The following is a 12,901-nucleotide window of genomic DNA, read 5'->3' as shown; positions in this document are numbered from 1 at the left end:
ACACCACAAGATAAATCCTTGCAAGGTCTGTATCTTTAGGTGGTAAACTGAAATAAAAATTCATTATGTACTTATAACAGATGCTGAGGCCTAACTTATTTATCTGTGAAATTAATTTGTGAGAAGCTAATTCTTGATGATAGGCATGTGGGCTGGATTTAAAAAAATTGTGTTTTTGTATCGTTAAGTAGACCAAAAGAAAATCTTACCCTCAATAAAAGGAACTCTGGTTTAACAAAATCCAGCAAATACATGGTATCTGGTGCTTGAAGCCAGTCGGCAATAGATCTACAGAGCACAGTAAAGGAACAGGGTTTCCACATCGTACTTCAGCAACTCACAAGACTGAGTAACCCACACAAAGCAGAGCTGACATTACGGCAGTTTAAATTGTTACCACAAGTTACTGCAAAATGTTTGAGCAATTCCAAGGTTAATACCTGTTATTAGTCTTTAGGTAGATCATAGCAAGCGCAAGTGTGGCACCCGGACAAGTCACATCCACATTTATGGTATCTCCCTCCTGTGAAAACACAATGCAGGCTTTCAGAGCAGTTGGCTAGGAGGGCAGCGACATGTAGTGATGTGTATGTGTTCCAAGTCACTTGATGCATCGAGACACACATCTCAGACTTCTAACCATTGCTATTTTCAGCTTAAATGAGCAAACACCATCACCACATACCTTGATTTGATAACTGGGGGACTTGTGCTTCTCTCTGTGCATTCCTGCTTGGAATCGCCTGTGACCCCCAACCATGTACTGGTAAAGCTGCTCAGGAACATTGAGGTCCGACATACCTATCAAATTACTGCCGTGCTAAGGAATGAAGAGGAGAAGAAATAATATGGAAGTGGCTTCCATATGTATGAGAAAAAAAAAAAAAATGCTTTCAGCCAAAGGCAATTGGGCATCAAGGATGAAACAGCTCTTATTAACCCACCCTCTCTATATAAATCCTTCTACTATTTTTAGTTGAAACGAAGAGAAGTACTTACCCCTAGGCAAACCATGCCTAAGGCTAGCCCAGATGCAAGTGAATAGGACTCTCTGTCTGTGCAGTACTCCATTTCTGGTCCTGGGGGACGTCCTGGAGAAAACAAAACAGTGAAATTAATCTTCTAAAATTTCAGCTAAGTAAACATTGTTTAATTAAGCACTACACTCCTAATGAAATGAGAAACAAACAAACAGAAAAAAATCTGTCCCTTCTCAAAGTCAGGAAAGTTCTCAGTGGAATTACGTGTAATTAACCCATCCATCACCAAATGATAAACCCCTCCAGAAGCAGTATATATTGCTAAATGATATGGCTGGAGTTCAGAGACGCAGTGAAAAATGCCACATTACAACTGCGTATACTTGAAGACCTCTGAACCTATCCAAATACTGTCACACAGTTCAAAAGCTGTTGCTAGAAAAGATTGTGTATATCAAATTACTAGAAACATAACAGATACAATTTCACCCTTAAAATTTATCCCATTCTCTATTTAATAAACCACACAGTCTCTTAACTAAGGTTACATATAAACACGAATAAGAACTTAACCGTTACAAATAAAATCAGAACAACTGTGTACAGAATGAGGACAATTCAGATCAGAAATCTACTGTTCAGAATCAGCTCTTAAAGGCTACTGCTTAGAAAGCCTTAAACAAAATTCGGAACAGGAGAATTGACAACACAATGGCTGTACTTCCACCAACCTAGGGAGCCAAAAAGACTGTCCTTGCAAGAGGAAAGCATTTTTTACCCACCCAGTGCCTCAGTCTCTAGTTTCTACAGCGGCAACTACCTCATGGAGACGTGAAAAACAAAAAATGTCTAGGAAGCATCAGAAGCACTGAGTATACAGTGTGCAACAGATCTGCCCAAAAGCTGTAGAGAGTCAGGATCTCTGCAGATGTGGCATCTGGGTCAGGAGGAACATGTAGTTACAGCAGTCCTTTTACCAAGTAGCTGGCAACCCCAGAAACCTCAGACTAGCTCTTAGCAGACAAAACTTCCAGATGACAAAGGTATCTAGGTCCAGCAGTGATGCTACTATGTTTCTTCTACTAAATTCAATGGTTGTTCTATGTTATGCAAACAACAGTTCACAGTAACTTCTTTTCCTCTGAAAACAGAAAGTAAGTTTTGGAAAACAAGAGGTGAATATTGTGGTGGGAGATGTACAGTTGACAGAAATGTTAAAAAGTCTCAGCTCCCTGATGCACTGTGCCCATCATTCATATGTTGTGACTCTCCCAGTCCACAATCCCATTTTTTCCAGTGTTAGCACCTACCTATTTCAGCCAGCAGAACCTCAGCTGTGTGCCTGTGAGCAGTGCCCTGATAGACCAGGCCTATTCCTATCACAGCAGCCACCTGCACATTGTGGGGAACATCCAGCTCTGTTGAAGTTGGGGGCAGGAGGGCAGGTATGTGGATGCTCAAGAGGCGCGTAATAGCCATATCCATTGTGCCCAACTTGGCAGCAGAAACGCCAAGCAACAGTCCAATACTTGTCATCTCATGGCCCTGAGAAAGGAGGCAAATATCAGTAACCAAAGAAAGCAGATGTGTTCAGAAAAGGAAAACCTGTCCCAGTGTTCCATTCACTTATCTCAGTGAGCTGTGCACAGTATAGGAAGATACAGCGATAAAAGTGCTGAAAATCTTTTAAACAGAAACAAAGTCCTGCACTACTAACATTAACGAAGTGCCTCTGATATTCTCCCACACACATGCAATTCAGCATCTTAAAGGAATCTGTTGACTCTCGTTTCAAGAATTCAAGTCCTATAGATCTCTCTGTTGCCTCTGCAAGAAGCCCTCACCTTTGTTAAGTAGTCATGTATATTGAGTGTGGCAAGTTTTGTGAGATGCCCGTTGAGACCCAGAGCCATGAGGAAGCCTGCATATTCATTTGCTAGTTCAGCAATTTTGGGCTTGTTATAGACAATCCAAGCAGAGTCTATCTGTGAGGCAGGTGCTATCTTCAGGCCGGCAGCCACCCCGTTGTGAAAGCTGGCCCAGCAAGCCATGTTAGGAGGCACATCGATATTCCCACTGTTCAGATCAACAGTAGTGTTCCTAGGAGGAGCACGGCCTGCCAATGAGAGAATCATTAAAAGTCATCAGGTAAATCCAAACTGCTTCAGAAACATTCCTCAGCTTCAGCAGGGTGCCAAGTGAATAAATACTGGCAGCACGCTAGGTAACACTTCTGTTCTGAGCCAGCCTCGGCTGTCTTCAGGGACGACAGAAGATAGAAGCACAACATAGTAGATAAACCAGCAACGCGGACTTTGCAGTATCTGTGTGCTGTATGACCCCGACATGCCCTCACTTCTATCTGCTTCTCAGAATGTACCTGATACAAGGTCTCGGTGTTTGATAACACCGGCCTTGACCATCCCAGACAAAACTGGTAGGTGGCAGATTCAAACCCAAAATGAGCTGCTACTTCACAAAAAGCACACTCAAGCTACATAACTCTTTAGAAAAAGACACACAAGATACTACAAAAATTACATGAAGTTCAGAAAGAAGTGGGATAACAATTTCGCTCCCTCACATTCTATTAAATACTGAATTTCTTCGGAAGAAAATACTGGCCAACATACCAGTTAGATTCAGCTTAGGGATAGGCAACTGCTCCGTTGGAATGGGATGGTACGAGAACAAAGTGAACATTCCTCGTCCAACAGGTAGTGCCATGGTTCGCTGGCACAGCTGCAAAAGCCTGTTGGGAAGATGAAAGCAAAACCAATCCAATTGCTTGATAGGCAATATTTTTCCAAATACATGATATAAAATGAACCCACAGACAACAAGCACTGGACAGACCATTTTTTTTCCCCAGCTATGAGATAGCATGTTGTCTTTCATTTTTTAGTAGGCAAAACTTCTGAACCAAATCTCTGGCTCTTACAAGATTAACCTCAAAGACACACTTTAGCTGACGTAATGTTGAAACTTTCCACTATTTTTCCCTTTAAGTTAGGTGCTAGCTAAATAAATCTGTGCTACGAACAATCTAGCAGCCATATCGGAAACAAGGTGAAAGGAGAAAGCAAAACAAAGCCGACTGCCATATGGGATCTTGCTATGACTAGTGATCACATCTAGTAATAACCTGTGTACAGAATTAATAATGTGCTTCCAAGAATGCTGACCACAATTCTCTATGATTTAACTCTGGAAACACTTTCTAGACTTGTTAGATTACTCAGCTTGTTAGGTCAGACAATAATTTGATGCATTCCTTCAGCTTCCTATTTCTGTAGAGTGTTCTGCATGTTAATGATGTTCCGAATTTTGCTTTTTCTTTTTGTTTTATACAGACAATACTTTTAACACCTCCAAAATAAGTGAATAAAGAAGCAGGACAGGGACAACTGTGAGGCTACTGGGCACAGAATGGCTCCAAGAGGAGGTTTCAGTGAGGGATGGGACAGTGAGTTTGCTTTCTGTAGAATAAATTAGGTCCCCTGACCCAAGACTTGCTTAGACCTAAGATCAGCCCTGAACAAAAGGCCCCCCAGTTTTAGGCAGGGGATGGACGCTGCTTTGTTTGCTACAGAGGCATTTTCTCTACAGAGTAGGTCCTGCATGTATTTCACACTTTTTAGGTGGAAAAAAATGGCTACAATCTGCTTTCAGACCCTAACTGATCTCAACCTGCTGTCTGGGGTTCAAACTAACAGTCTTTCCCATATGCTGCTCCAATCCCAAGAGCCCTCCAACTCCAATACAGCAGAGTTTTGATGTACACTGAGCTTCAAAGACCTGGATTATGAAATCCAGCCCTCTTCTATGTGTCCCTCGCTCAGGTCTGCTGACTTTAATGTTCAGTTCAGACTAAAATAGATTGCACTGTTCAATTAGATGTACTTAACTTTAAGCCACCAGAAATATTCACACAATTTTTCACCCAAGTGAAATACTAATGAGAAACGGCTAGAAACAGAGCTCTTTACCGGTTTTCTTTCTCTTCTATGTATTCATGGTCACTAGCTTCTGGCATCTGCACTACATTAACACGTACAGGACTGGCACTCTGAAGGAGCCTGCGTACTTCCTGCACTCTCAAATCCTCGCTCCATATTAGCGACATCACTTCCTCGTTCATGTCATTCATGCCATCCTCATCCTCTTCCGATTCAGTTCCAGAGGGAATATCAGAGGACAGCACTGGGCCCACAGACTGCAAGCAAAAGAGAACGGAATGAAGTCATTTCCAGTAGTGCACACGAATATTGAGAACTGTCAGAAAGCCAGCAAATACCAGCACCACAACCTGCACACACTCAGTAGTTACCTGCATCGAGACGGATCTGTAAATAGAATGGACTGACACACATGAAATCACCAATGACACTGTTCGTGCTGTCCTTATGTTAATTTAGGCACCCACAAGGATTTCCGAACATTGTAATCAAGCATTTTTGCACATCTAAATGGTATAAATAACTATCAAGACAGGAGGAGATGACATCTTAAACGTGCAGCAAAGGCTGTTGAGCAAGGACAGACAAGTAGGAGCTTGAAGAGGTGACATATGAAATACTTATCTTTATTTCAAAACTATTTCTTGTTTCAGAGCAATAGTAGGAAAGGGCTTTCCCCTCCCTGCCTACACAATTGTCTATGACTGCTAAGAAAACACACATGTTTTTTTCTTCAAGTTAAGCAGTGAAAAACAGAAACCTAGATGAGCATTTCGATATATATTAAAAAGGAGACTAAACTCCAGAAGGCACAGAGTCCCCTGGTGACAACTTGCTTTTAAAGTGCCAGTACTTTAAATTCTCAACTCAGTCAGGGCTGCTGTTCTGCATATTCTGCTCAGACACCTGTGTTATTTTTCTAATCATTGATGTTTTCATGAATCAGAGCTTTAACTTGGATTTCTCCCTGCAACAACCTTGGAAAAACCAAGTTACCTACTCAAAGAGTGAGCCTGCATGGCAGTAAATTCTAAATGTTTGTTGCCGTCAGCCAACCTGGGTTTCACCAGAGTACCAGAGTATTTTTTTGAACTTCCACACCTGAGCTACTTAAGTGCTCTGAAGTGCTGTGGAAGTCCTCTTTCTATGCAAGATTTATGAAATTCTCACCTAAGTCTCTGTCCTCCCCTGTTTATTCACATCACACAAGCAATGCACAGGACCACCAACAAGAATGGTGAAGACAGCATAGGTCAGGATGCAACAGAGGATGCCCACAGTCTGCTTGCCCTACACTCGCTTCAGACAAGCCTGTCACTCTACACGAAGCATGGATCATTTTATTTTTAGACAGCTGCAGAAATAAGCTTTCCTGCGGAATATACGGTTTCTTTATGGTCTGACAAAATAATTTGGACTTGACCCTAAGGTGGACCAGCACATTCCTCTTTCTTTTGCATCTTTCACAGATGAGACATTAATTTACAAAACCAAACAAGGCAAGTGATGACAAATCTAGGAACAAAACCCCCCCACATCTCTCTCTAAACTGGTCATTTTCCTGTTCTATACCTCAGAATTGCAGCAAGCGGAAAGATACAGAATCACACAGACTAGACTGAACACAGGGTCTTCCCTAAGGCTCACAGGTAACACATGACACCAGGAGTGCAAGTAAATTAACAGCTGATGAATGAAAACCAATTTCTTCTGATAAATACGCACAAAATCTCAATACATAACTGCACCACCCATATAGCCAGCGTCCGTTTTGAAACAGGAAACTCCACCCTGCCCTCCTGAGAAATGACAAACAATTTAGTGTTTGAAGATCACTTTATCCTTTTAAGGTTACATACATTCGAGGCATTGTTATAAAGTAAGTGATAAAATCAAATTTATCACCATTTTAAGATTCAGTACTGTGACTGCTGGGCAAAACTTCACCAGCAGAAAGTAAAACAGATTTTTCATGAGTGGTGGGGCGTGGGATTTGAACATGTAGTTTTTTTACTTTTCCAAGTAATGAATTAACTAATTTGATATGTAGTTAGTCATTAAGCTCCTGTTATAAAAATTGGAATAATTTTAACATCACTTGCAAAGCTGACAGCAAAACAGATCTTGACCAAGATGTACTTGAGACTAAAAATCTCTCTTCCTGACTTCCGAAAAGTCTGCAGACAATCTGCTACTATTAAGTGTTTTTGTGCATGCCACTAGCCAACTTTCAAGAAGAGTTTTGGCTTCCAGAGTGTCCTCAGCAGAAGACACTTCAGCAAGCCACAACTCTATGAGATGCTACTGATTCCCACCATCAGAAGAAAATGTTTAAGAGAAAAAACACCACATGCTTTTTTGTTTTTATTTTACCTGAGGATACAAACAACTAAACCCTTTTTGAGAGAAAAAAAAAAAAAAAAAGAGAGAAATATGATCAGAAAGCAATCCAGTTCTTCCAGAAGACAGGGAGATAGATGCCACCCATGCGAACCCAAGGAGACAGACTGACAAATACCCACTTCCTTCTCTCTGTGCCACTGCTGTTTTGATGGCAAAGGCTCTGGACGGAGTACCAAAACCTGACACTTCTCAAAGGTGCGGCCGTTTTGGAGAGGAGGAAGACTTACAGAGGCAAGCAAATAGCTCTGTAGGAAAGACTTTTGAGCACCATGCCTAAATTAAGTTCAAAATCTGTTTTATATTGACAGTTTCCACAGCTATGCACATACTCTTCCTGTGCCGGATGCTGGTTTTTATACTTAAACCCTCATATGCGTGTAAACCCTGTGTTGCCCTCGGTCTTGAATTCTGCACCTTCTGACGCCTTGAGCATCAGCAGATGGTGGGAAAGTTTCTGACCAGAGCTCTCTGCCCAACCAACACCCAGTACCATGAAATCAATTTATGCCCATACTCACAGATTTACCCTTTTGCAGGTTCCCTTCACACGCCTGTTTGGAGAGATCCTGGCGCCCAATCAAGAGACAAACTGCTTCTGGCCAGTCTGAGGCAGGCTGCTCTCGGCAATAATATATTGCATCTCTAATAGGAAGTGCTACGCCAAAGGGGAGAGACTCCAGATCTCTTAAGGTGAAACCTTAAAATTAATGAGGGAAAAATCCTCTTTTATCAAACTAGATAGAGGGTATTTCATATTATGCAAGCAAAAGACTATTACTTATGATTGTTACCATTTTGCACAATGATGAAAGCTGCTCTTACCAACATTAGTCATCCAAATAACTAATTTTTCAGCCAGGCTGGAAACAGATGTGTTGTGACTGAAACTGCATCTGTAAAATAAAGGGGAATAAAGGAGAAGCCAATAAAAGCTAGTCCAAAAAGTCAGCAGAGAGTCAAAACCTCAAGAGTTTAAAATAATACTAAAAACCTCATACCGACTGTCATCCTGTTCTATTTGCTGTTTTCGTTGTCCTAGGAAAGACAAAGCCACATTACTTCCACATTCTCCAAGCAAAAGACAGCACATAAGAAGCACAAGACACTAGGATATACTGTGATGGCATTAAGGCATCATTACCTGATGTGATCTTATACAAGTAATGGGAAGCTTCATTAGACACAGCGCTCTCATCACCAAGGACATACAGAGCCACACTCTGGATAGGAAAGAGACACCATAATACAAAGTGCTATATATAATGCAGTGTGTAGCAATTGCTATGCTGCCTATCAACACAGGCAGAAGATAACTTTAATAACTTTAAGAGTGGGGACAGGTTTAGTATGAAAACACTGTTAGTAAAAGGAGACTGAAACAACTGAAGCAAGAAATCTAAAGCATGAAAGTTTACTATCTTGAAGTTTGGAAAAAATACATCCTGAAACAATTAACTGATTTTTCCCTAATAATTGTTTCAAAGGTAAAAAGATCTTCTAAACAGCTCCTAGTTATCTTTCCAACATTTCTCACATTTCATTTAATTTTCCTTGCAAAACACACACTTCTACAGACACCATTTTCACTCAGTTTCCTCCACATCTTGAATATTTTGTCTACTTTGCGAAGTCTCTGAGTGAAAAGTTGTTTGCCTTTCAAGGCAGGGTCCACTTCAGCTATCTAGCCAGCAAAAATCAAAGTGATCTGTCACCCTATTACTTTTTGATACTGCCAGACAACCTGGCATGCCAAAGGCAAAAGTCACATCCAGGTTAAAATTCCTTTGTGTTTTTCATGAAGATCTTCTGATAAGCTGCACTGCCAACACACTAGCTCTGTCCTCGGCAGTGCCAAATCAGGCAGAGGTAGGAAGAAAGAGCTGGACAGACACAGGTGATCATCCAAGGGGAAGGTTACCCTTCTTCAGAGCTTGAGGGCAGGGACAAATTTTAAGCAAAAGCATCAGCACTTTAACAGACTCAGTGCTGCTGCTTCAAGCCTCTGTGCTCTGAAGCAGAGGACAGGCTGACTCCTGGCAGCTCATAACAGAGATTCTGCAACTAATCTTGGACACCTGGGTCAAAGCAGAGTCTTTCCTCCTTGGTTTTTTGTTTTTTTTTCCTTCAAACACCTCAGGCTCAACACCTCTGCTCCAAGCCCTGTATCAGCAGGTTTTCTCCATAAAGGCTTTGTGAATAAGTGAGCAAGGCTGACCAGGAGATAACATCAGCACTTACAACTACTCATGCGACTCAGTATTTATGTTGATACATGCCCAAGAAGAAAGCCGGGAAATTCTCACTTACAAAATACAGTTAACTTTGAGTTACACTATTACTTTGCACATGCCACTACTGCAAACCACAAAAAAAAAGAATACACGTAAGCAGTGAAGCATAGGCTACTCATTCTGTACTCATGAGCTCTCCTTCCCAACCTCAAATACCTCCCTCCCATCTGTTAAAACATCCTCACCCTTCAGTAATATTAAAGTAATAAAAGAGAAGAGGGGACTCACAGGGATTTCTCCCTACTAAATACATATTATTCTCCCCGTGGAGAGGCAGACGCTGCACAGTTTACTATATCGCAGGGATACTCAAGAGGATTTCATGCAGACAAATGAGGTTGCTTAGTACAAAGCAGCAACACTTGGAGATGCTTAAGTCTCCAAACAGTACAGCTACAGCAGTTGTTGATCACAGGCTCCATACCCCTCTAGTATGCCCCTGCTGCTCCGCACAGCGCGATTACACGCTCTGTTATTTGACTTCCCTCTAGGGACGCTTCACTTGCGCGAAATTAAGTGGCTGGAGCAAACCCCGGGCCACAGTGCTGCTGTGGTGGCAGAACAAAAAATATCCTTTTTACCAAAGTACGCACCAGTACTACTAGTTTGCTCCTTTCACAGATGCCTGGTAGGTAAGGATAAGGCTGCACTCCTTCTCCCTTCAGACAGGAACTCAGCCACTGAAAGATACTTGGAGGCTCAGCAGAAAAAAATGAAGGATGGTGCATGAAACCTGTTTGGACTTAATCATATGAACAGCAATGACACAGAGCTCACGGCAAATGCACAATAATTCTCCACTATTCCCAAAGCAAGCCCTACAGCACTTCTACAACAACAAAAATATAGTATTTCCCAAAAACATTACAGATCACATCTTCCTCCTGTTAGATGGAAGTTTATAGCTAGACAGTAATGAAAACTTGAGACACCTACCTGCCTTTTCAAGAACAAAAATCACCTCACCCCACAGTGAAAAGGAGTAAATATAGAGTCATTCTCAAAAACTGCACTAGAACAGCCTTGTACTGTTCTTCAACGACATCAAATTGCTTAAGTGAGAATACAACCTATCTACAACCTCTTTGCCTTCCCTGCCCACAAACAGGAGTAGCAAAGCTACGAGATTTTTTTTTTTTTACCGGTCAGGAGAAACAGTAGTTTTCCTTACATGGCTAGTAAATTTCAGCTGGTAGGACAGTAAACAGGTACACAGACAATGCATAACCTAATCTCAAATTTTCTGCGTTTAGCTTTCATTTAGTTTTTATGAACTATAAACTGAGAGTCTGCCAGCCTAGCCATACTTTCCACAAGAGAGGCACATCTCACTACCAGGCTTTTCCACAGTTGTCTGCTAAGATTTGTCAGCTAGCGTGAGCTGGGCGTTTGCCAAGATGAAACCACTATTCCCTCCCAAGACCTTGTTCTGTGGTGTGTCCCATGAGGCACTGGACTGGGATTAAGTCCTGACCAGCTTTAAAGGGAACAGTTACCAACATGCTCAGCATTAGAGAAAATCTCCACGTCATTATCACCAAACACCCAGCTTTGAAAAGCCTTAAACTCACCTTGATCAATTACGCAAGCCTGTCTGGAGGTTTTTACAAGGGCTGGATAGTCTCTGTAGTAATAATCTATATAAGCTTCAAGTTTTAAGTCCCTAGAATGAGAGAGGTGAATCACATTGGAGGGGGAAAAGAAAAACCAAAAAACTACTCTACCTTCCCGCACCTCTCTGACATTTTCTGTTAAGTTTTTTTTTAAATGCTTGTGTATGCAGCAGATAGGAGGAGGGACTTCCTTAACTTTAAGACCACTCACGGGCACTGCCCATTCTCTAAGCAGTAAATCTGTATGTTTACTTTTCTGCCAGTGCACTTCTCTTCAGCTGTTGTTCAGCTTTGTCCACACCTCCACCACCGTCTAAGGTGTGACTCCTGTCACTACAGCTTCCTCCAAATTCTAACTGTCAAAGCTAGATAACCTGCTGGGTTATCTGCAAAACATGAATGCATACAGCAGCTACCAGCCTCAAAAGACACCATCTTTCATTTCAGACGAAAGCCTTTTCAGCACAAGGGAGTAGATGCCACTTCTGGGAATCATTTAGCCAGCTGGCTATAGCAGGTGCTACTGGGGAAGAATCTATAACCATAGAAAAAAACCCGGTAGAAATAGGAAATACAACTCTGGGAGATGTTACCTGGCCTTTTACTTAAACACTTAAAAACTTAAACATGCAATGCAGCTTGAAGGTGGTTGTGGAAGACAAGAAGATGCAATCACTGGCTGCAGTAAAGACACCACAACAAACAACAATATTTGACAGATCTCATGAGCTGAGGTGTGACCATGTGTAGAGAAAACAAACACAAGCTGCAGCACCTGAGGTTTGTGAGTCACACTGATGTTGGGAAGTGGCCAGAACCATACAAGAGATTTACCACGGCAAATATCCAAGCACAGTAAGGTTTTAAACATTCATTCATTTTCTTTAAATACTTGAAAAGTCTGCTCCATTTGGGCAATCCCCAAATTCCCCATAAAAATAGTACACACCCACCATCAAGAGACACTGCACAAGATATAATATCCACAATTTGTCACTTGGGCATACCTGGCCAGCTGAACCAGAAGAACAACAAGTGAACGAATTCCTTCTCCCATAAGACTATTCAGTTTGAGCTCCTCGTAGATGAGATGAAGAACAAAGAAAATAGCAGGAATATGGGTGAAAAGGAGGGTTGAGGAATCCAAGCTAAGGCTCTGTAAAAAATCATCCTTTGGAGCCAAAACTTCCAGAGGGTCCAGTCGCAAAGCTTTGGCAACAGGATGAGACTCAACATTTCTATGGTAATCTGAGCTCAAGAGATATTCCCAGTCCTAGACCAAACAAACAGGAAAGAGAGGCAGAGGTTCCAAAGTGAACATCAACTTCAAGCAAGGTAATTCCAAAGCACTGTTACAGAGGAGGGTTTTTTTCCACCCATAAACCAATACAAATGTGATTGTTGTATGGTAAATGCGCTGCACAAACTCTGCAAGCCACAGAGATTCAATCGTTAAGTTTCATCCTTTCCCCCACCTCCCCTGTGATGCATAAAAGAATCAAAGCCTTATACTTAAAAGAACAAAAGAAAGCCGAGAGTACCTTGCTTGCTCCAATACTCTGTGCATAAGACCCCACTGAGTATTTATGCAATTCACCTAGTGATCCCAGCCTTCTTTGCATCCCCCCTGCCACAGCACATCAGGCATTAGATCC

General features: G+C 41.7%; 1 protein-coding gene across 4 annotated transcripts in view; it reads right to left on the bottom strand.

The window, feature by feature from the left end:
- ANAPC1 (anaphase promoting complex subunit 1) overlaps positions 1 to 12,901 on the bottom strand; it is a 33,586-nt gene that overhangs the window by 10,112 nt on the left and 10,573 nt on the right. For 3 of the 4 annotated variants that reach the window (XM_055725751.1, XM_055725748.1, XM_055725749.1), the window contains exons 18-32: positions 12,254 to 12,519; positions 11,205 to 11,296; positions 10,227 to 10,375; positions 8,484 to 8,562; positions 8,341 to 8,377; positions 8,165 to 8,235; positions 7,861 to 8,039; positions 4,970 to 5,196; positions 3,614 to 3,732; positions 2,825 to 3,096; positions 2,291 to 2,525; positions 1,000 to 1,091; positions 686 to 820; positions 441 to 523; positions 210 to 288 (exon numbers count right to left, since the gene is read on the bottom strand). In XM_055725751.1, the coding sequence (XP_055581726.1) occupies positions 210 to 288; positions 441 to 523; positions 686 to 820; positions 1,000 to 1,091; positions 2,291 to 2,525; positions 2,825 to 3,096; positions 3,614 to 3,732; positions 4,970 to 5,196; positions 7,861 to 8,039; positions 8,165 to 8,235; positions 8,341 to 8,377; positions 8,484 to 8,562; positions 10,227 to 10,375; positions 11,205 to 11,296; positions 12,254 to 12,519 (2,115 nt within the window). The remainder of the gene's footprint in view (positions 1 to 209; positions 289 to 440; positions 524 to 685; positions 821 to 999; positions 1,092 to 2,290; positions 2,526 to 2,824; positions 3,097 to 3,613; positions 3,733 to 4,969; positions 5,197 to 7,860; positions 8,040 to 8,164; positions 8,236 to 8,340; positions 8,378 to 8,483; positions 8,563 to 10,226; positions 10,376 to 11,204; positions 11,297 to 12,253; positions 12,520 to 12,901) is intronic. The other variant, XM_055725750.1, reaches the window with a different exon arrangement.

Source organism: Falco cherrug, chromosome 13 (assembly GCF_023634085.1).
Source record: "Falco cherrug isolate bFalChe1 chromosome 13, bFalChe1.pri, whole genome shotgun sequence".
Lineage (NCBI taxonomy): Eukaryota > Metazoa > Chordata > Aves > Falconiformes > Falconidae > Falco > Falco cherrug.
This window is presented reverse-complemented; position numbering and strand designations above follow the sequence as displayed.